At 32.9% G+C, this 20727-nt stretch overlaps 9 protein-coding genes across 32 annotated transcripts in view; 7 read left to right on the forward strand and 2 right to left on the reverse strand.

Annotated features, from left to right (window-relative positions):
• Nucleotides 1-233: 233 nt before the first annotated feature.
• On the forward strand, nt 234-2746 carry LOC116430105 (NPC intracellular cholesterol transporter 2 homolog a). Of its 2 annotated transcripts, none has more exons than XM_031983812.2 (6): nt 234-524; nt 779-909; nt 1088-1188; nt 2115-2228; nt 2308-2489; nt 2567-2746. In XM_031983812.2, exons 3-6 carry the CDS (start codon nt 1104-1106, stop codon nt 2648-2650), a joined length of 465 nt encoding a protein of 154 aa, XP_031839672.1. In that variant the 5' UTR covers nt 234-524; nt 779-909; nt 1088-1103; the 3' UTR covers nt 2651-2746. The 2 variants fall into 2 exon arrangements, with proteins under 2 accessions (XP_031839672.1, XP_031839654.1); XM_031983794.2 differs by having other exon boundaries at nt 235-524; nt 1056-1188.
• Nucleotides 2678-5291, reverse strand: LOC116430037 (serine/threonine/tyrosine-interacting protein). 3 transcript variants are annotated; one of them, XR_012998200.1, is made up of 6 exons: nt 5161-5291; nt 4040-4138; nt 3821-3972; nt 3556-3744; nt 3155-3484; nt 2678-3044 (listed from the first exon to the last, which is right to left on the reverse strand). XR_012998200.1 is itself a non-coding variant. In XM_076365816.1 (5 exons), the coding sequence occupies exons 1-5, from the start codon at nt 5206-5208 to the stop codon at nt 3274-3276; spliced, it is 699 nt and encodes a 232-aa protein (XP_076221931.1). In that variant the 5' UTR covers nt 5209-5291; the 3' UTR covers nt 2678-3273. The 3 variants fall into 3 exon arrangements, 2 of the variants coding, with proteins under 2 accessions (XP_076221931.1, XP_031839529.1); XM_076365816.1 differs by having other exon boundaries at nt 2678-3484; XM_031983669.2 differs by lacking the exon at nt 5161-5291 and adding an exon at nt 4506-4712 and having other exon boundaries at nt 2678-3484.
• Nucleotides 5292-5607: 316 nt separating this feature from the next.
• On the forward strand, nt 5608-6758 carry Muted (biogenesis of lysosome-related organelles complex 1 subunit 5). The gene is made up of 4 exons (XM_031983827.2): nt 5608-5728; nt 5833-5915; nt 6167-6355; nt 6450-6758. Exons 1-4 carry the CDS (start codon nt 5710-5712, stop codon nt 6612-6614), a joined length of 456 nt encoding a protein of 151 aa, XP_031839687.1. The 5' UTR covers nt 5608-5709; the 3' UTR covers nt 6615-6758.
• Nucleotides 6759-6767: 9 nt separating this feature from the next.
• LOC116430046 (vacuolar ATPase assembly protein VMA12) lies at nt 6768-7545 on the forward strand. The gene is made up of 2 exons (XM_031983678.2): nt 6768-7188; nt 7275-7545. Exons 1-2 carry the CDS (start codon nt 6771-6773, stop codon nt 7520-7522), a joined length of 666 nt encoding a protein of 221 aa, XP_031839538.1. The 5' UTR covers nt 6768-6770; the 3' UTR covers nt 7523-7545.
• On the reverse strand, nt 7343-9280 carry Chrac-16 (chromatin accessibility complex protein 1). Of its 2 annotated transcripts, XM_031983655.2 has the most exons (3): nt 9170-9280; nt 8610-8863; nt 7343-8428 (listed from the first exon to the last, which is right to left on the reverse strand). In XM_031983655.2, the coding sequence occupies exons 2-3, from the start codon at nt 8742-8744 to the stop codon at nt 8036-8038; spliced, it is 528 nt and encodes a 175-aa protein (XP_031839515.1). In that variant the 5' UTR covers nt 8745-8863; nt 9170-9280; the 3' UTR covers nt 7343-8035. The 2 variants fall into 2 exon arrangements, with proteins under 2 accessions (XP_031839515.1, XP_031839507.2); XM_031983647.2 differs by lacking the exon at nt 9170-9280 and having other exon boundaries at nt 8610-9095.
• A 145-nt stretch (nt 9281-9425) lies between these two features.
• On the forward strand, nt 9426-11404 carry Snm1 (DNA cross-link repair protein snm1). The gene is made up of 2 exons (XM_031983595.2): nt 9426-9568; nt 9986-11404. The coding sequence occupies exon 2, from the start codon at nt 10007-10009 to the stop codon at nt 11174-11176; it is 1170 nt and encodes a 389-aa protein (XP_031839455.2). The 5' UTR covers nt 9426-9568; nt 9986-10006; the 3' UTR covers nt 11177-11404.
• Nucleotides 9471-15389, forward strand: eEF1delta (elongation factor 1-delta). Its single transcript, XM_076365815.1, has 9 exons — nt 9471-9619; nt 11416-11547; nt 12297-12842; nt 13562-13660; nt 13803-13872; nt 13938-14108; nt 14416-14481; nt 14552-14677; nt 14748-15389. The coding sequence occupies exons 2-9, from the start codon at nt 11455-11457 to the stop codon at nt 14900-14902; spliced, it is 1326 nt and encodes a 441-aa protein (XP_076221930.1). The 5' UTR covers nt 9471-9619; nt 11416-11454; the 3' UTR covers nt 14903-15389.
• Nucleotides 15390-15553: 164 nt separating this feature from the next.
• Sf3b6 (splicing factor 3B subunit 6) lies at nt 15554-16396 on the forward strand. The gene is made up of 3 exons (XM_031983840.2): nt 15554-15733; nt 15832-15950; nt 16019-16396. Exons 1-3 carry the CDS (start codon nt 15701-15703, stop codon nt 16242-16244), a joined length of 378 nt encoding a protein of 125 aa, XP_031839700.1. The 5' UTR covers nt 15554-15700; the 3' UTR covers nt 16245-16396.
• A 489-nt stretch (nt 16397-16885) lies between these two features.
• Nucleotides 16886-20727, forward strand: part of Oatp74D (Organic anion transporting polypeptide 74D) — a 76732-nt gene continuing 72890 nt past the window's right edge. For 6 of the 20 annotated variants that reach the window (XM_076365797.1, XM_076365799.1, XM_076365796.1 and 3 more), the window contains exons 1-2: nt 16896-17702; nt 18085-18383. The gene's annotated coding sequence lies outside the window, so the exon portion shown is untranslated. Of the gene's footprint in view, nt 17722-18084; nt 18388-19087; nt 19125-20727 lie in introns of all 20 variants that reach the window. The other 14 variants (XM_076365795.1, XM_076365805.1, XM_076365792.1 and 11 more) reach the window with 9 other exon arrangements.

The raw sequence follows: 20727 nt of genomic DNA on the forward strand, positions 1-20727 counted from the left end.
AAGGGGAAGCATACGATGGCTTTATGAATGATCAATTTCCAAATAACAGTATGAAATTTTAATATAATTCTTTATTATAAAATGTAATCGTAGTCCGAAATGTGAGCGGAACAGAGCGAAACAAATCGGATTGTGTAGAATAGAACCAAGTAAGATGTACCAATGAAAACGGAACAAGGGAAATAAAATCGCACGAAGGAGAAAGATTTGCAATCCAAAACATGTGGAATAAATGAAGCGGTACAGTCGAATGAACACGCTGAAACAGTGGAACAGATATATTGGAATAGTGAAATTGAACTGTAACGACGAAACAACGGAACTGAATCGGAATGACGATTAAACAAAACTATAATATAGACGGAACTCTTATGGACGGAAATTTAAATCGAAACGGCAAAGCAATGAAACCAGACCGAAAGATATTCTTGTTATAATTAAATTATATTTCCGCTAACAATTTAATAAGTAACATGCTTCTAATTTGAAGGTGAAAAGGACACACATAAGTAGCATGAAAAAAGGTAATTACCATACAAGAATATTTAACCATTCGCTAAAAATGTTGTGCGGATTGTTCAACGAAAAGTCCCGTAACACATAATATCTGTAAATATTCTATATTAAAAAAAAATAGAATAGAAGTAATACTATTTGCGAGTATCAAATTTTTCTGTGAATTATGAACCCTTAATTCGATTCAATTCAATAAGACATTAAAAGATTCGATGACGCGTGTTATTTACATTGACTGTTCTCTTTGTCCTTAATCACGTAGATTACTTTCCAAACATCGCATTGGAGTCTTATTTCGCTTTTATCTTTTCTTCATTCGACATTCTATGTAGAAGTTCTGTGTCTGTTGATCACGTTGGCGGTGTCTTTGCATAACGCACTTGTATATTTTGGGTACGTAAAATTATCTCGTATTATCTCTCATTATCCTATCACATTTTACGGAAATGAACAATAATCAAATACGGGTATACGTAACTTAAAAATAGCATGGTATACATCAAACGTGGTTGATCAACGACCAATGCTTATTTCGCCAGGGTGCTTCGTAATTGTTTTATTAACCGTCCAGAGTCCGACTGAACAACATGCGTCCAACGATCGCTCCGCTTCTTTTGCTTTTCTGCTTCGCACTATCCCCGACATGTCGGGCCTTCGAAGTTATCGACTGCGGTAAGTTCAGATTTCCAGTTATTTTTCCATTAAATAGTATATACACAGAGTACATAATTCCTGACGTCGATGTATTTCATTTTATTAAATACATCTGTCAATTTTCGAGTAAATGTTTGTCTCACGGAAAGTAGAGTAATTCGTTGAACCTCACGATCTTCCGCGGTGATAATTAACGGAAGTGTAGATATATATATATATATACATATATTTACATAGTACGTTTTACTGATATTTAACATTTGTGTTTTCTGTTTTTTTAACTAATTCTGTATTTATCAGTATAGCTCTATTATAGCATATTATCGCGTGTAAACTTTCAAGTAATTTATGGCATTTCCGAAAAATAATGAATTACCGATGATTAATGAAATTGATTTGTTTCTTATTTATTATTCGATAATTTATTTGAATTAGACTTTTTAATCGTATCGCAGTGAATTCTTCGAACACGAAACTATATTCAACCGAATAAAGTGATAGCTATACAATTACCGGTCGAATAATGCGCAATTGAACTCGTGATATATGATTTCAATAATAACAGAGACCTGTTCTGTGTCCGGCAACAAGTTCAAAGTCACGGCTGTTGCTAGTAATTTCTTCTTATGTCAATATGAGCATCGTTTTACGTAAGGGATTCAAATTACGAACCACTCAGAGAATGTTTCGTTCACAATTCGTTCATGTAATGATTCATGATCGGCCGCAATGTAATGACTAGGTCTATGACGCATATTGATATTGTGGTATTTTATCACATTTTAGAGCAACAAACTTATTTATTAACAAAAATGACACATTTAACAATTAATGTTTCAATACTGTATAAAAAGTTGACTCAGCCTGTTAGTATTAATAGGATTATTCTTAACCGGTAAATTGGGTGACGAGTCTCTTAAAAGCTTCCCGTTATTTTTATACAGGCTCGAAGGTCGGGACGTTTACATCTGTAACTTTAAGCGGATGTGATATGACTAAACAAGCTTGCGATTTAATACGGGATACAAATGCAACAATTGAAATAGACTTTACAGTTGGTTAGTATCTATGACATGTACTTTCTATTTAAACAGAGAATCTATGAAACGCGAAAAATGTTTTTCTTTTTTTTTACAGATAAGGAAATAACAAATATGTATGCAATTGTACATGGAGTTATAATGGATGTTCCCATTGGTTTTCCGTTACCAAATGCAAATGCTTGTGAATATGCTCATTCAGGAATCACTTGTCCAGTAGCTAAGGGTACAGCATGTCACTATACAAACACATTGCCAGTGCTAAAATCTTATCCTAAGGTATTTTAATATTACTATTTCTCTTAAAATTGTTCATTTTCAGTTTCTGATTAATAGTTTTAATTGTAAAATTGTAGCTCTCTCTTATTGTAAGATGGGAGCTAAGAGATGAAAACAATCAGGACATAGTTTGTTTGCTGATTCCGGCAAGAATAAAATAGGTAACAGTAATTGAATGTATTGCAATATTGTGTTTCAGAAAACTATGTATTTTACAAAAGTTGTATGAAATAAATACAAAACTTAGTGATAAGAAATGTTGTTTACTATGTCTCTTAAGCTGCATTATTTTAATGTACACGATATACAAAAATTCTGTACAATCTTTATTGCAGTTGATAAAATAAATAGAGGAAAGCTTAAAAATATTCATTTTATTTCTTTTGTAAGTGAGCGATACGTTGTACACAACTTGCATGCTGAATAAATAAAAATTAAAATTATTATTTATGACAGCATGTGTTTGAAAATTGTTTACTGTTTGTTAATCATCATAAATCAATGCTATAGTAAAAAAGTGTAGGTAGAGTTCAAAGCTAGCAATACCTTGGTTACCTAAATAAACAATTAGTTTAGCTAGTACTTAGTATAAAATCATATTGTAATAAATTTTTAATTTTTATATATTATATTAGCAATTTAATCTGATTTCACAATATACTTGCATATTTAGGTATTTTTCAGACCATGACGACATACAGTATATCTTGTTTCGTCAAATCTATCACCTTTTATCTAGTTTAAGATAAGTCTTTTGATAATTTGAATATTTTTCAAATTAATATCAACTATCCATTTCGTCGCATCTGTCTTCTATTCGTTCAGTATCCATTTGGTGTATAGATCGTTTACTTCGTTGCTTTATGGAACTTTGTTGACCGTTTCTTAATGTTTTTTGTGCTTGATATATAGGTTCATACTCTTTTAATTGTGTCATAAAACCTTCATTAGGATTTATACAAAACCTTCTTTGTTGTACCATTGCATATGCCCGTCTAAAAAGATCATATGTTTCAGTATTCTTTCAATGGAGAATGGAGTGCACAATTTTTATATAACACTTTACATTTGTGATAGTCCATATGTCTCCATAACATATGCTAAAACTAACGCAGCAGATCTAGATATTCCAGCATTGCCATGTACTAAGACTTGACCACCAGAATTTAAACCTTCATCTATAAAAGTTTTAACTTTTTGAAAATGTTGAATAATATTTTCTGTTGCTGTGTCAGCAATATTTAGAACAAGATACCTGCAACATGACATATTAATATAGGATACAAAGTATAAACATTATTTCTTCTTCTAAAGATTTGTGTATTTCATACTTGAACTTGTCGGGAAAATTGGGCTTTATAAAATTTGCTTCTATGTCTTGTCTAACGCACACTATATGCGTAATACCATGTTCTAATAAAGATTGCAATTTCGAACGACTAGCAGCACTGTATGGGCCAAGGTATAATCTAGGTACCACCTCCTAATGTAAGATAACAATTAATGTAAAACTTTGAGTATGTTTTGTTTGTGAACAATATTTGAGATACCTGCATGTGCCTCCTCATCGTATATGTCCATTCTTTTGGTTCATCCATGTGGATAGGCATTCTTGGATAATCATCTGATTCATTTTCACTAGTGGTTTCCTACATAACATGTATAATTTAATTTAATCTAAGATAAACAAATTCATAAGCATAATAAAATAACTATTGCACTGTACAAGTGACAGTTTTATTAAATAAAGTAAATGGAAATTACGTACATAAATTATACCTTATATTATAAATGTCAAAATAATATTTCTTTTATGACACATAACAGAAAGTAAAAAATATATTGTGCAACAAGATATGTTTAAATAATTGTTTACGTTACGTTTGTTGAAAAACAAGTATACAAGTGGCGAAACATATATTTTTACAGATAAAAATGATATATATTATAATGTAACCTAGAAAGACGAAAGTACAATGTTTGTGACAGTTTTGGATTATTAACGAATTTACACACCTCATCCTGATGAGTTTCATTACTGTCTAGAGACAGCATACCACTAATTTCTCACACCTGTATTTAGTAAACTGTCAAATTTACACAACAGAAGAGAGAATATAACACTTTTTTTTACCGCGATCAAAATGTGTATTGTTTTTTGATAAAGCGGCCATTTGCAAATATTAAACTTACTTATTACTGCTCTCTGTTGTACGATGTACGAAATACATTACTGTACAGGGTGTCTCAAACTGATGGTAGTACTTATATGTTTACATCTTTTAATTAAAATTAAATAATGACAGACCTCTCAATCCTATACAATTATGCCAATAGTTAGCAATGCTATAATAAATTATATTATAAAATATAAAACGATATTTGACAAAGAAACAATTTTTGTATCAACCGCGTTATACAGAAGCAATATCAATATCACAAATTGAAAAATTCGTACAAATGTCTTATCCATTGGGGCTTTCTACACCGACGAAGGATACGACGAGGAACATGAACATAGGAACCTGGTGCCAGATGGTCTGAAATACCGATCGCGTAAATAAAAAAAGTCTACGAATTAGAGTAGTGAGTTTAAGAATTATATCTATAAACATAATAACCGTACAGACATTATATATTATGAAAATGTTTGTCTAGGCTTCTGACTTACATCATTTAAATGTACGCGCCTTATAAACATTTGCTGCCGCCAAATCATATAACACACACGTAGCAGAAATGGAATATATAGCTAATTCGATTCCTACTATAGTCAGGTATGGAGAGGATAACTCTCCGTGAGAAGTTACTATGGAGTTAGATACCTTGCACTAGACAAAAATTCCCATAACAGTAGATACTGTGTCTTAAATCTATGGTATCGCACTTGACATTACCGATAATTCCAGATTTTTAAAATATTTATCTTTCAATAATCTTTGATCATTTATTTATTTAACACTTATATCGAAATCCTAATAATAGTAATATTAAAATTCTGATTAATAAAATGAATTCCTATTAATAAATCTGAATTTACAAATTATCGATAATATTAAACATAAAGTTGAAATGATACGAGCATCTATAGAATCCCACATCCATATAAAAAATCCCGTACACGATACATGAGTAAATAAGTACTTTACCTAAATATCCTAAATCTGCGTCAATATTATACAAAATATAGTATAGGTAACAATCTATTTCACAACGGATCATGGCGTCCATTATCAAAGGTGCGGCATGTGTGGATTGACTATAAACACGTAATTTTTCGAATATACGTTTTATTATCACAATTAATTATCATAATGTTATTCGCGATGTAACGTTTTCGTAGACACTGGTGAAATTTGGAGTCGACTATTTGATCATCGACCATTCATTCAAGGTGAAATCACATTCTTCCTGCGCGAGTTTCAGGTAAAGAATACTTGAATCCATAACAATACTTAATAAACAGGGAAAGTTAAATAGACAAAAATTGTTACTATTTCACTGTACTAATTGATCATCACGTATATAAGTACGTACACGTCAGTCGAGCGATATTATCTCATTATATGTAACCTATAAAGTACCTGTCGTCAACAAATGAAAGTACTTTGGAATTTAAAACGTACTTGTTTTTTGTCCTTTGATTGTATTATTTCCATATTTCTGAATGTTTATAGGAAAAAAGAAATGACAGAGAAGTGGAACGTCTTTTTAAAATACTTGAATATTCAACTGAATTGAAGGAAAATCAATTGGACCGTACAGAACAACTAGGCGATTGTCATTTACCCAGTTTAAAAGCAAATGTTGATGTAGCTCTGAGCATGTGTGAAAGAGTTCTTCAAAGGGAACAAAATTTTGATATTGTACTTAATTTCTTAATCATTTTTTATTGTAACATTACATGTATTAAGATAATTCTACACTCGTAATTAATATATTCATTTAATAATTTGTTAGGACAAAGCATTAGAAGAGAATAGAAAAATAAGAAAATTAGAATGGGAAAAGTTTGTCAATGATATGAGTGAAAAATGTGAGAAAGTAAATCAAACTTTTGAAGAAAAAGAAGATGAAATAAAAGAATTTTATACTGATCTGGAAAAAAAACTACATATAACATAAATTATTTCCTTGTTACATTATTATGTTATATATTTTTTTAATTTGGTATAGCAACATATAATACGAAATAATATTACTTCTTTATATAATCTATAAAACTTCAAAGGCAATGTTATTTTGCTAATAATTGGATACTTCTATTTAAAAAATATAAGAATGCCAGTTGAATCAATTGAAGACCCTTCTATAAGAATAATACCAAGCAAAAAATTAATAGAATTTATTATAAAAAATGTGAAGAAAACAAGCGATGTTCCATCTGCAATTGTTGCTTTAAAAAAGACGCATAAAGATAAAGAAAAGCACATTTCTTTAAACTTAGAAGATATAAGATGGCTGAATAAATATTTAGAGGAATACAGGAAAATAAAAAAGGAGAATGTTTATTTACATGAACTCTTAGAAGAAACAAATATAAAATTACCAATACCAAAGGTTACACCGAGGAATCCTGAATTGGAAGCTAGAATAAAGAAACTGAAGGCACAACAGGATGCTAGAGAATATGAAGCTATGACCAAAAGTGTTGACTCAGTTAGAAGGAATTTTCCAGAGGATAGTATCTCTTACCAAAGTAAGATGTTTAAATTATGATGTTAATCTTATCTAAATTATGATAATAATTTATAATAATATAATAATATCTTGTTTTATTTTCAGTGAAGCAAATAAATAAGCAACTTATAGCTGTGGCACAGTTTATATTTTCTGTATTGGCAGGCTTTGCCTTTGGATTTATTGGTGTAGAATTAATAGTTGGGAATTTAGACTTCGGATTTAGATTGCTATTAGGCATAATTTGTGCATTAATCATAGCTCTGGCTGAAATCTACTTTTTAGCCATTAAATTGAACGAGGATGGATGTAATTCAGTACCATCAGTGTCTAAAAAGTTACATCAAGAATAAAATTTTACAAATTCTTACTATAACAGTGTTATATTCTTTTAAAACTTGTAATTTCTATAAATAGTGTTAAAATGCAGGCAAATAATTTGTAACATGCCAATGTATCGGTTGGCCAAATAAATAATGATATAACTAAAAGGAAATAATTATTATAAAAAGTAATGTATTTATTTTAAAATTTGATTAAAGTTGTAAAGGGTTGCTAATGTTGCTACAGTGGAAAAGATAAATAAATCCCTTTTTTGTATAAAATCTTAAAATCTATCTATATTGTATCTATAAAGTATGCAGTTCTATGAACAAAAAATTCTAATGTGAATGAAGATGCTGTTCCTAATATAAGACTAAATATGAATGAATTCATACAATAATATTAATTAATTTTTAAAATTATTATTTTAAACTATCAAATATGTGCGTAATTGTATTATTCCCTATCAAGTTCAAATTATTCTGAAATGGATCAGAATATCTGTTTTGCAAGAAAATTTATGAAAATAAATGCCTGTGTTCTTATCTTTTACTTTCATCTTCACTGTCACTTTTTCCACTAATTTCGCTTTTATCACTGACCGAATCACATTTACCATTTTCCTTTGTTTCACTTCCATGGTCACTATTCGATAGATTGTCATCTGCTTTCCTATCATCACTATCAGTACAGGAATCTGTGTCTGATTCACTGTCACTGTCTGAATCTGAACTACTTTCTGAACTGCTGTGAGAATTTTTAGCAGCCATCATTTCTTTAAATTGTCTAACCGTTATTTTTCTAGGCATTATTTCCCTTAAGAACTCCAATGTGTCATTTGTTTGTACCACTTCTGCCAAATGTTTGTAATCCAGAGAATTTCCTTTATTATTTTGTAAATGTGCTTCTTCTGTTAAATAATGTATAAATAGTTCCTAAAAAAAATATATTCTTACAAAATTATTTTTTCATTTTTAATATATGAAAAAGTATTCTGATAATCTAGTCAAAATGATATAGTTAAACACTATGTGTACATGATAGTCGTTTTATAAAAATAGTTACGTTTAGAATTAAAAGTATACGCTTAACCTCAATTTTCTGATTTCAATTTACCGTAGCTTTTGTGACTAAATACAATCCATCCTGTCCAATGGTATCAACGTAAGGAGAGCTCTTCATAATTGTTTTCACTCTTGACATAGGTAAACGTAATTCTTTCATTTTAGCCGGTGATCCTTGAGCGGTCATTTTGCTTAATAACTGATTTCTACTATAACGAATATAAACTACTTCTTGAGCATCAACGTATTTTTGAGTACCACTTGCCGCCAATTTTTGAATTGTATGTTTCTTGTAGGACAGATATTCTGCAAAATTATTAATTGACATATGATATGATTTTATAACGTTGTTTATGTAACTGTCTGTTATTGTTATATTTCTTTTGTTGTGTATAATCTTATACATATCTTCGAGTCATGGTCATCTTTTGTTCAAGAAGGCAGGTGATAAGATTGTAAAAGTTTAATATTAAATAAGAACAAGGTCTACTCTTTAAGTTTTCCAAAATAGATTCAATATTGACAATACATACTTAGTGAAAATAATAAATATATCTTATAAAAAATACTTTAGTAATCACCCCAAAAAAACAATTAAGAAATTCTTCTTACTTATATAATATTTACTGCATACAAAAATTATATTACTTCCAATATCCTAAACATAATTGTTATCACTGACATTACGAAATCAATACGGCTATTTACTGTTCTTAATCTACGAACTTATATATTTTTAACCAACAACAAATATTATGAGTATAAAAAAATTATTAATTTTTTAATGCAGTGTTTTATTAGTAAAATAAAAAATTAATTTCAAATAAATGAAAAACAAGAAAATTTGTATTGAATTTGTTAGTTGTGACCGAAAACCCTAGTGACATCTTGTAGCATTGTTCGTACAGCATTGTGTCTATTTCTCTTCAATTGGCACGTTATATCCGGCTTACTGAAATTTTGGCCAGCATACAATTGTTGCATCAATCTGACAATTTGTGACGAGTGAAGGTATATTTAATAGTATTCAACTGGTTTGTAATCATCTCATACAACTAATTGGTATGCAATAACGATAAAGATCTAATTAATTCTCCATATAACCACTGAATTAGTCGATCAATACGGCACATGGTGAATTCGTAGGATTGAAGATCCACTATAAAATTTACTGATTGTCGTGTAAAACTGAGCAAATTGTTTGATCATTGATTAATAAACCACATTCTTTTAAAAAAGCTTTTTTTCGTTAATATAATGTATGTCTAATTTACAATTATAACCTACAAAATGCAATCTTTATTCTGCGAATTTGCAAACATCTGTTTTTCATTTATAAGTCATTCAGTTTGATTCATACAAAGTAAATGCAATAGCTTTTTCCATCGAAAATATTGGAGTAGTTGCAACTGGATTTATAAATTACAGGGACACAACACATGTACCAGAATGTCAACTTTTCTTGGGCTTATTAAGGAGATACCTGGAATCTCAGTGGATCGTTTTGATGGAGAAAACTTAACATCTTCCGTGTTCTTTCTCACTCATTGCCATTCCGATCATATGCATGGTTTATCAAATGAATTTTTTATGAATTTAGATACATGTAATAAATATCTTTATTGCAGTCTTATTACAAAGGCATTATTAAAAAATAAATTTAATTTAAAGAATTCTTGTATCAAAGAAATAGGCACCAATATACCTACTGTTGTTGAATATAAACTACAGAATGAAGATAAAATCCTCATTACTGTAACATGTATTTCAGCAGGACATTGTCCTGGGTCTGTAATGTTTCTTTTTGAAAGGAATAATATTTCAGTGTTATACACTGGTGATTTTCGTATTAATCCCATTGATTTTCCAAACCTAAAAAGTTTACATTATGGTACAAAATTACCTAGAACATTCACTACAATCTACTTAGATACAACTTTTTTAAGTAACAATTTTCCTTCTTTTCCTACTAGAAAGGAAAGTATGATTAAAATGGAGCATGTTGTTAAAGATTGGTTAAGAAAACACCCAAGGAATGTTGTTATTCTGGAATGTTCTGCTACATATGGTTCTGAATTTCTTTTTGTAGAACTTTCTAAACTTTTAAATATAAAAATTCATGTAAAAGAATTTGTGTATGATAGTTATTGTCGAATAGGGGAATTATGTAATTATATTACAAATGATGCGTATAGTACTCCAATTCATGCTTGTAAGAGAAAAATATCTTCACCAGGCTTATACTGTAGAACTGATGTAAATGATACAAATATCTTGACAATAATTCCATCTGTAATGAAATGGAGAAGAAAGGATACAAGTATCATAGGAGCATGGGATGAAGTTAAGGAAAGAACGTTTAATATATGTTATTCTACTCATCCTTCTTGCAGTGAACTTGCAGCATTTCTTGAATATTTTAAAGCAGTAGATATATATCCATGTGTAATTAGCTCTGCAAATGAAAAAGAAATTTATGATTTATTAAATGAAATTACAAAGAAATCAAAGCCATTATCGGTGGAAAAAACATATAAATTAGAACTACCTAATTATAAAGTATTAAGTAAGCCGCCATTCAAGTCTAAATATTTTAGCAATGATGAGGATAGTCTTTAACAATAATTAATATTTATTTTAGAAATAATTGATTACTGATTGTGAACGGAATGGAAGAGATATATAACAGATTATATTATTACTACATTAATTATTGTATATAATTTTTGTATATTCTATATATATAAGTATACATATTTGTACTAGTGAAAAATTTGTATTTATAATAAATACAAACAATTTGAATATTTCTAACAATTTTATTTTTCATGCTTACAAAGTTAAATTTCATGTTACAGAAATTTACTTGCATCCTTGCTAAACAATACAGTTTAAAAATGGAAAAATCAGCATTAGCACAAGAGAAGGTATGGTTCGACAAGCCATCATATGACAAAGCAGAACGACTATATTTTGAAAAAATGGCTAAGGTAAGTGTTGTGGTCTGATTTACAGATTAATATCATTTGATTACAAAGGTAATCATTAACAGGGGTAGGAAGATGTTTTTAAACATACGATACATTGACTGCAAGAAGTACTAGATTTTTATAATAATAACAATTACATAATAACTTCTTTAAAATAATTATATTTCAAAGTATGTTTACAAACACAAAAACTTCAAACTTGAGCCCCAACATCTACAGCTGATTTATGTTTTTTCAGTTTGCCATGTGTTTCTTTTCTTTTGTACTAACTGAAACTAACACTTCTAACATATACCTCAGGGAATATCTGGTGATAGGAAACACTTTACCTGCTTCTTACTTCTTAAGGTGTTGGGAATTTTATTTTTCTCATAAAAACTTCATTCCCTTTAGTGTTACAACTTTATGAAACCCACATATTCTTATGTCTTTTTTGATACATCTTTTAATGGTAAATACACCGCATAAATATAATATAACTGTATAATTTGCAGTGAAACTTTTTGTTAAGTCACTTACATTTAAAGTTTCATACAACATATAATTTTATATGATAATATATTCAATGAATTTAGGGATTGCATGAAACCAGTACTAAAATTATTTGGTTTTTATGCAGTTGATTTTGTAATAATTATAAAAAAATGTATTTAGCATGTAACAGAAACATGCTTTGTTTAGTTTGTATTTTACTTATATTAACTGCAAAATGAAAACTCCTACTTGCATAGTTTGAAACATGTTTCAAGGTTGTATCTCATAATATAATGGAAAGATGCACCTACAAGTCTGAAAAGTCTGAAAAACCCGAAAAGCCTGAAAAATTCGAAAAGTCTGAAAAGTCTGAAAAATTTGAAAAGTCTGAAAAGTCTGAGATTTCTGTGACTAATGACTATCACGCTATTTTGAATTGTAATTCTTCTTTGCCAAAAACAAAACCTGAAAAAACTAAAGATAATAAATTACTGATTTCTGAAAACATTCCAAATGATACTCTTAAGAATCTTAAAACAAAAGTTGCAAAATCGAATAAAGATGAAAATGAATGCAACATACAAAAGAATGAAAATATAGAAGAAAAACAAAAGACTGATAATGTAAAGAATAACAAGAAAAAGAAGGAAGTCAATTCTTTGAACGATATGTCTACAAAATATAATACAGCAGAAGTAAAAGAAAAAAAGAACAAAGCAGATACACGACATAGAAATAGAGGAAAAGGAAAAAATGATACTATGGAAATAAAAGAAAATAGTACATCGCTAATCTGGAATGAACAGCAATTACCTAATCAGGTATATGTTGTAACTTACATGATATTTAATATTTTGTGTGCATCCATGTGCAATATTTATAAATTTTTATTTTGTACATTATATTCTGCATTTTCTTGCTTAGGTTTTTATAGAAATCTGCTTATCGTATTTAAAATATTCATTAAACATTCTTCTGTATTATGCACTGTTAACACATGGTGAACCCCACACGATTAAGTACCTCTACACAGTGTACTATTACTTTGATTCTCAGACAAACAAAAGTATCGTGTACATAATTATTCTTTTATAATATAGCACTTTGCATGACATTCCTCTGTACAAAAAAAAAATGCTATGCATGTTTATTCATTATAAGCAATATATTTCATTTAGGATTGAAGATTATTAATAACTAATTCACATCTAGTGATAATAAATCTATAATTGCATCACATTTTTGTAGTGAACATGGACAAGCACTTGTTAGTATGCTATAAAAATACATGTGCTATGCCTATCATGTTTTGAATGTTGATATAAACTATCTAGCTCCACTTGGTTTTACTAAAGTGTCTATAATGATTGAATGTAATTTATGGAATATATGATATTTTGAAATGCATTAAACACATGGTAAAAGATATTTCACATAGTTCAAATTTAATATTAAATATACATCCTAGTGGAGGTATGATATTAGAATGTTTGTAATATTCAGTTTGGCTTTAGTTGATCTTTAATATTGATGGACACAGGGAAATCAACAAGCTACTAGTCCAGTCTTATCCACTGGTGGAAGTTTAGCCAATGAGGTTGCCAAGGCTCGTCAACATATTAAACAATCTTTACAATGTGTGAGTACCACATCTTTTACAAGGTATAAGTAATATTTATTACGTAATAAATTCTTAAATTTAATTACTAATATAATGTTCAACATTAATGCCAATTTATCATGTTTATTTGTAGTGTTTATATACTATTATTATTTTATAGATGGATGATATTGCAGCTGTCGCGGGACTTACAACTCCACATGATAATAAAAAGGATAATTTAGATCAAGGTGAATATTTTGTACTGCTTAAATAAAATTACATTATACTCTATATTAAATAATGTTTTCAACAGCCGTGGAAGAATTAAGTAGTTTCATTCATAAATTGGAGAATCGTGTCAAAGACCTTGAAGACAAGGTTAATCAAATTCTAAAAGAAAAGTCTGACCCAGCTCCAAAAGAAACACAAGAAAAAGCTGATGATGACGAGGATGTCGATCTATTTGGTTCAGACTCAGAGGCAAGTGGGCAGAAACAGTGCAAAAGACACTAGCCAGTTATTTTCCTTCTTACAGAATATTTCAAATCATTCTTGCACGATACATTTAATACACTTCACACGTTTTCTCAAATAGGATGCAAAAATGCTTAACTTTGTACGATATATATCAGACGTAGTACACCAGATATTCCCAGAATACCAGTGCATTCAAATATATTTTTTATTTATTACATGAACTTGACACAGACACTATTATACAATTAGTGAAGTTTAAGCTGTTACGTGTAGTTTGTACTGTAAACCGTTTAAATACTTGACTTGTTAGGGAGAGGATGCTGAAGCTGCAAGAATTAGGGAAGAAAGATTGGCTGCATACGCTGCAAAGAAATCCAAAAGTACGTGGTATGCCTGTTAAGTTCATATTTTAAGTACTTTACTTTACATCTATATGGTATTAATTTACAGAACCAGCGTTGATCGCGAAATCGAATATTATATTGGACGTGAAACCGTGGGGCAACGAGACAGACATGAAGGCAATGGAAACTGAAGTACGAAAGATTGAGACCGACGGTCTTTTATGGGGAGCTGGTAGGTTGTTTACTTAAAAAAAGTTAGTTTCTAATGTAAAATAAGGATTCAAGTAATTGTTTTTCTATAGCAAAACTTGTTCCCTTGGCTTTTGGTATTCACAAACTTCAAATTTCCTGCGTCGTGGAAGATGAAAAAGTTTCGGTGGATTGGCTCACAGAAGAGATTCAACAAATTGAAGAACATGTTCAAAGCGTAGACATTGCAGCTTTTAATAAAGTATAAAAAAATTAACGAAACATTTTTCGTAGAAGGTATCTGACGGTTCTAATTGCAATCAAGCATTGGTCTGTTGTGCCATCTTTTCATTCCACTAGCAATATCTACTTTGATGAAGAAATCATTGATACATATGTCTTATATATATGAAATATGAATACCCAGAAAATATCAAAGGTTTAACTGTCGTGATCCAATTTGAATATTTGACGTGTCAATTTATGAAATAATTCTTAAGAATTCTAATCCATAGAATTTTTAACCTGCGCGATCGTAACATCAACATAAAATATTATAATCTGTAAATGTTTAAAATTATACTATTCACGTGAAAGTGTGAAGAGCTCGACTAATTAAATACTCAACTCAGTCATGATATCCAAAATTATAATTTAGGAAAGTAATGATATTGCGAGTAAACGCTAATTATTAGTACCATGTTTAATTGTTTGTTTCGGAGTACTGTTGTCACAAATAAAAATTATGAATGTAATTTGTGTAGTCATATTTTTCCCTTAAAAATAGCTTTTATACGTTACGCCGTCCGCAACGAATTAATCATAACGAAATAATGGGAATTATATATTTAATACAGAAGTAATAAGACATTGTATATGTAACGAAATGAAATTGATTAGGATAGTGCTGCTCTCTGGGGAGAAAATTGTACGGAATTCAACTTTGTGGCTGTAGAGTGAAGACAGTTGTTTGATATAATACGGATTTGGTTATAGTTGACAAGGAAAGTAAACTTTGAATTTTCGTTTTCTTCATTAGACAACAAAAAGATATTATTTTATAAACATGACTATGGCTATGTTGCAACGAAGAGCTAACGTGAGTACACATGTTAATATTTAATGTTACCCCTGTTTTCAATTACTACCAACGTACCTAACCTAATCTGTTTACTATTCTCAATGTTTTTTTCTTAGGTAAGATTACCTCCCGAAGTAAATAGGGTGTTGTATATACGAAATTTGCCGTATAAAATTACGGCTGAAGAAATGTATGATATTTTCGGCAAATATGGAGCCATTCGACAAATTAGAGTGTAAATACTTTTATTTCTCTAACTTATAGGTTAAGGACTACAATTACATTAAAAGGGTTTTATTTCAGAGGTAATACTGCTGAAACAAGAGGAACTGCTTTTGTTGTTTACGAAGATATATTTGATGCAAAGAATGCGTGTGATCATTTAAGTGGCTTCAATGTTTGTAATCGATATTTGGTGGTTTTATATTATCAAAGCAATAAGGCATTCAAACGAGTCGACGTGGACAAGAAGATGGAAGAAATAGACAAATTAAAGACAAAGTACAATCTAAATGAGGAAAAGAAGTAATTAAATAAGTCTTTCATGATAAGTTAAATATAAGTATTATATTAAGAAAGTTTTAAAAATTAGAACCTGTATCATGTTTTATATGTATAAATAAGAAATGTGAAGTATGTATGTATATATAAACCAGTAAAGTTATGCAATTTTTTAAATTACGGATCTGATGTTTATAACATGTAACAACAAAATGTAAAGATTTGCAATATCTTATTTTTCACTTCTGTCTTGCATAAGATATAATCAGTTTTCATTTTCTGCCAAGAAATCCATACAACTTAGAATTCTGCAGAAATATTATGTTCAATTAATAAAATTTATACAATTGGTTGGAAGGTTATGACAAATTACTGATTTCACGAACATTATGTTGCGTCCTTTAAAATACTAGAAAATTAAAAGTTGCCTAAAGTGTCGAGGAAACTTAATTTCTGTAAAACGGAGACACAATGTTCGTGAAGGTAAAGGAGAAAAAGATACGTTAATCGTCGTTGAGCATGATTCGCGCGCGTGTCGTACGGGTAATACAATCGGTCGACTCTCGTCGTTACTAGGTGTTTTGTAACGCGAAGCCTACAGGCTACAGTTTACTTGTCAAGACACTCGACACTCGATACTGGATGCTGGTGGAAATGCGCGTGTCGGTGTCCGTGCAGTGTCCTCGCACACAGTGATACACGCGTGCGCGACGCTACACACAGTACTGCACACAAGTACACCGACAGCCGGCTAGTCAGAGGAACACTCGATTTCAGTCGAAAGCGAAAACTCGCTTAGCCAGCCCATTTAATCGTGTTGCAGCGCGCTAAACCCCGTTTTATGTAAAACGTACGCGTTCTTATTGGTGCTTATCGTTCATCCATTTATTTCGATGTGTTAAATAACGCGTAGTCGAAACGTAAACGTTACCACGATCTCGAAAAAACGATCAGATGTCGTTCGATTGTTGCGGCAGCGGTGAAGTCGCCGGTGAGACGTTCGCGGACGTCCTTGAAAATGTTTTACGAGTACCGCGTGCAGTGTACGCCAGCTTTTACCGTAACGTAGAGGATTTTGCGTACGGGTGTCCCTTGTTGTTCATCGTTGTTGCTATTGTCCTATTAATAAGTTTGTTCACCATATCCCACGTTCACGTCACGCCGCCTAGCCGTTCCAGACTCGAAGAGTAGCGCGATCTTACGGTACACCCACGAGACTATTTTTCTTTCGTTTATTCTCGCGGGTGAAAACAACTTCGATAATCCGGTACGCGCTTAGTCACACGTGCTCGGTGTTCGAACATGTGATCCTTGAAACCCTGGGATATCTAATTCCGTTAACAATCAAATCGTACGTTCATCGTATCGTTCCTGCGAAAAAAGAAACTGTTTCGATAATGAAAACACGCAGTGAGAGAAAAGCCATCTTATTTCAACCCATGAAAACTAACGTCACAGCCTGTACACGTTGCTGGATCTGCGACGGGTATGTTTCAACGAACACGGTAGAATTTCAATTATCCACACTAACCGCGATATTACGCGTGCATACTTCTCAATTATACCTATCGAATGAAATATAATTATCAATAATATCATTATCGATTGAAGTAACAGAATCCGAATTATAATTGTAAAATAATAAAAGGAGGGAACCGTATTTTTATTCGTTAATATCGTTCAAGTATTCGAAGGTCTCGTTAGTTGACGCTGAAATAATCGTTGATCGATGTTTCGACAATCGATGCTATGTTAACCGTATCTGGTGTGTCGTGTGTCGTGTCGTGATTCTCGCGACGTAAACAAGCCGCGAATGGCGTCGATTGCACGGAGGACCGTCACGTGGGTGAGATGTTCTTCCGTTTCAGTTGTTCCGGTTCGCCGTTGCGTCGATAGTGATATCCTACTTTATTCGGCCCAAACGTTGCACGGAACGTTGGCTAGAATATTATTGCTGTTAACTATGATGTGTCGTTTGCTAATGATGCGGACACCGAACGTCAGCCGCGGGACAAACAACGAAGCCGCGTGGATGGAGGCGGAGGAGGAGGAGGACGAGGAGGAGGAATGAATGAACGGAAAGAGGTGGATCGAGTACAACGCGGTGCGAGGGGATGCTACGATCGTCGTGTTGTCACAGCTCGTTCGCTTGCCGATTTGCATCGAAGTGAGTAAGTGTGCGTGTACGCGCGCTACGTATACAATCATGTACATATGTGTGTAGATATATAGGTGTATACTTACCAGAGGCACGCATGGTGTCGGTGAACTGGTAGGACTGACTTACCGATTCCGATGACTTTGAAATATATCCTAGCAATCGATATTTCGAGGAAATTTTCCCTCTCACAAAAATCTCTGACTCTTTTAGTTCCCGAGGTATTCAGAAAAAGACCGCCGGATTCGAAGTGGAAGGATTTTTGGCAGTTACTCGGTGAAATACCGGACGGGGGAGGGGAAAAGCTATGTAGATTCGCAGAAATGTCCGAGCACGCGTATTCTTGTTTTTGCTGTAGGCACGACCGTGAAAACTTTGATTGAAATCGGTGAGCTCGGTGTTGCGACATCTCTTGTAAGCGACGTGTCTCTCGTTTGTCTCCGGAAGTCGACGAAAGTGAATAGGTACAGGGTATACTTGAGCGAGTATGTTTGTCCGCTGTCTGGATAAATATGTCGTGGTATTACATACCGGCTTTTCAGCTGGTTCTCTTTACGAACGCTGCGAGCAGATTTCGTTTTGGTTCTTCTCCTTCTTCTTCTCCTCGTTTTCGTTCTTGAAGCGAAGAGGAGGAGCAGCAGTCCGATTTCGATTTCTCTTTGAAAAATTTTAATTGCCGTTTACTATACTCGTTCCTCTCTCTTTAATTATAGGTGATGTGTTCACTCCTCGTTGGAGATTAGCAATGCGGTGAGTCTCGACTTTCCATCTCCTGCTACTTTGTACGAATCACTTCTTCCGTTGGATGTAAATACATAGCAATATCGTTTGACGATCAACGAGACGGATACCGGTCGTTCAAACAATCTGTCTCTCGTTGACGCGAATATATTCGCGGGAAATACTGTACTTCGTTAAGAGATGTAAGGATGTGCGAATATCCTTCGCGGAACGACGTCGAAATCACACATAGAAAGAGACATACTCGCGGTGAATAAGTGTGGCCGCGGGACAGGCCTACACGCGCGACGCAGTCGTGTTTGCATTGCGTGCTGTTATGCCTAATTAGCGGTTCGGCCGGTTGCATGCGGAAAATAACTTAATTATTTCTTTGCGTAATTAAACGATGAACGCGCGTTAAACGGGCTAGGGGTTTCTCTTTCGACCGCGTGCGATCGTTTCTCTCTCGGCTAACGAACACGTGAAAGCCATTTTTCAGGGATATCGACACCGATTGAACTTGCGTCTATTGCTATTGCTTTAAACGCGATTCGAGGATCTCAGAGATTCGACGCTTTGGCCGCGACAGTTCGACAGTGTGGTACTCGCGGTGCGAGGCGATGAAAGTGCAACTAGTTCGTCAACGGGGGAAAAGACGGGTCGTTATCCCGTGGTAAGGAATCGCGAGAAAAACCGTTCATTGGCCATTAACGGTTTTGTCTTCGCTAGAAGATTCGAATACCGTCGTTAATGTCATTTCTGATCTTTCTTCGTTTTTCTTGCTGAACAATCGCTCGTGATGCTCCGCTGCGTCTCATGAAAAGAATTTGAACAACGTTAACAGAGTCTACGTAAGTCTACGTTGCATGATCTTTGGTGAAATGCGGTTCACGTTTCGATCGATCTGTCGGTTGACGGAAGTTCGCGCTCATCGAGGCGGCGCTTGTAAAAATTCAAGGATTCCACGAAGCACCGGCATCACTTCTGGATCCGTTCTACTCGCGTGAAGTGAATCACAGCGGGGAAAATTTGAAACGCAAAATGGCCGGGGGGCGAGGCTCGCGTCAGCTCGCGGAGCGGACGCCAACGCTACGCGACCAGCTTTCTACGCCGAAATTTCCGTTCGCCCCTCGAACATCTACATAATACGTCGGAAGTGGCGATCGTACGATCGCGCGTCATTTGCATCGACTGGAATTGGCTAATCGGTGATTCCGCGTAGGCCGGCGACTGACCAGCCAAACGACCGCGTGAAATACCGGCGGATCTTCCGTGCGAGCATTCCTATCCGAATCGTAGGAATCGATCGTTGTTTGTCGTACATTTTCATCGTTCAGAGTTTTTCGGATCTAATTTTTACAGTTGTTCAACCTTCAATCCGCCAAGTTCGCCGACGAAGAATTCGAGGGGAATATAAAGCGTGCTCGCAACGATGGAAAAAGAAGTCGAGTCTGGCTGAAAATTAAGATTAATTATCGATACGAGGAGAAGAGAAACGATCTGCGATCTCGGTGTCGCGGATTTGTAAGGTACTGTCGCGGTCGCATTATAAGCGGAACGAGGTCGTCGATCGTCGATCGTTACTCGTGGTTCGTCGGTCGTCGGTCGTCGCTCGTCGCTCGTGTGTCGATTC

Source organism: Nomia melanderi, chromosome 3 (assembly GCF_051020985.1).
Source record: "Nomia melanderi isolate GNS246 chromosome 3, iyNomMela1, whole genome shotgun sequence".
NCBI lineage: Eukaryota > Metazoa > Arthropoda > Insecta > Hymenoptera > Halictidae > Nomia > Nomia melanderi.

Coding starts and splice junctions, on each gene's coding strand:
- LOC116430105 (XM_031983812.2), top strand. CDS start 1,104: ATGCGTCCAACGATCGCTCCGCTTCTTTTGCTTTTCTGCTTCGCACTA. Junction 2,229..2,307: donor TGAAATAGACTTTACAGTTG/GTTAGTATCTAT, acceptor TTTTTTTTACAG/ATAAGGAAATAACAAATATG. Junction 2,490..2,566: donor TGCTAAAATCTTATCCTAAG/GTATTTTAATAT, acceptor GTAAAATTGTAG/CTCTCTCTTATTGTAAGATG.
- LOC116430037 (XM_076365816.1), bottom strand. CDS start 5,208: ATGATTTGGCGGCAGCAAATGTTTATAAGGCGCGTACATTTAAATGAT. Junction 4,139..5,160: donor GGCGCGTACATTTAAATGAT/GTAAGTCAGAAG, acceptor CATGTTATGTAG/GAAACCACTAGTGAAAATGA. Junction 3,745..3,820: donor AATTTTCCCGACAAGTTCAA/GTATGAAATACA, acceptor GTCATGTTGCAG/GTATCTTGTTCTAAATATTG.
- Muted (XM_031983827.2), top strand. Junction 5,916..6,166: donor TCTTCCTGCGCGAGTTTCAG/GTAAAGAATACT, acceptor GAATGTTTATAG/GAAAAAAGAAATGACAGAGA. Junction 6,356..6,449: donor GGGAACAAAATTTTGATATT/GTACTTAATTTC, acceptor ATAATTTGTTAG/GACAAAGCATTAGAAGAGAA.
- LOC116430046 (XM_031983678.2), top strand. CDS start 6,771: ATGCCAGTTGAATCAATTGAAGACCCTTCTATAAGAATAATACCAAGC. Junction 7,189..7,274: donor GGATAGTATCTCTTACCAAA/GTAAGATGTTTA, acceptor TTTTATTTTCAG/TGAAGCAAATAAATAAGCAA.
- Chrac-16 (XM_031983647.2), bottom strand. CDS start 8,963: ATGTATAAGATTATACACAACAAAAGAAATATAACAATAACAGACAGT. Junction 8,429..8,609: donor ATTTAGTCACAAAAGCTACG/GTAAATTGAAAT, acceptor TATTTTTTTTAG/GAACTATTTATACATTATTT.
- Snm1 (XM_031983595.2), top strand. CDS start 10,007: ATGTCAACTTTTCTTGGGCTTATTAAGGAGATACCTGGAATCTCAGTG.
- eEF1delta (XM_076365815.1), top strand. CDS start 11,455: ATGGAAAAATCAGCATTAGCACAAGAGAAGGTATGGTTCGACAAGCCA. Junction 13,661..13,802: donor TTAAACAATCTTTACAATGT/GTGAGTACCACA, acceptor ATTATTTTATAG/ATGGATGATATTGCAGCTGT. Junction 13,873..13,937: donor AAAGGATAATTTAGATCAAG/GTGAATATTTTG, acceptor TGTTTTCAACAG/CCGTGGAAGAATTAAGTAGT.
- Sf3b6 (XM_031983840.2), top strand. CDS start 15,701: ATGACTATGGCTATGTTGCAACGAAGAGCTAAC. Junction 15,734..15,831: donor TGTTGCAACGAAGAGCTAAC/GTGAGTACACAT, acceptor TTTTTTTCTTAG/GTAAGATTACCTCCCGAAGT. Junction 15,951..16,018: donor GCCATTCGACAAATTAGAGT/GTAAATACTTTT, acceptor GTTTTATTTCAG/AGGTAATACTGCTGAAACAA.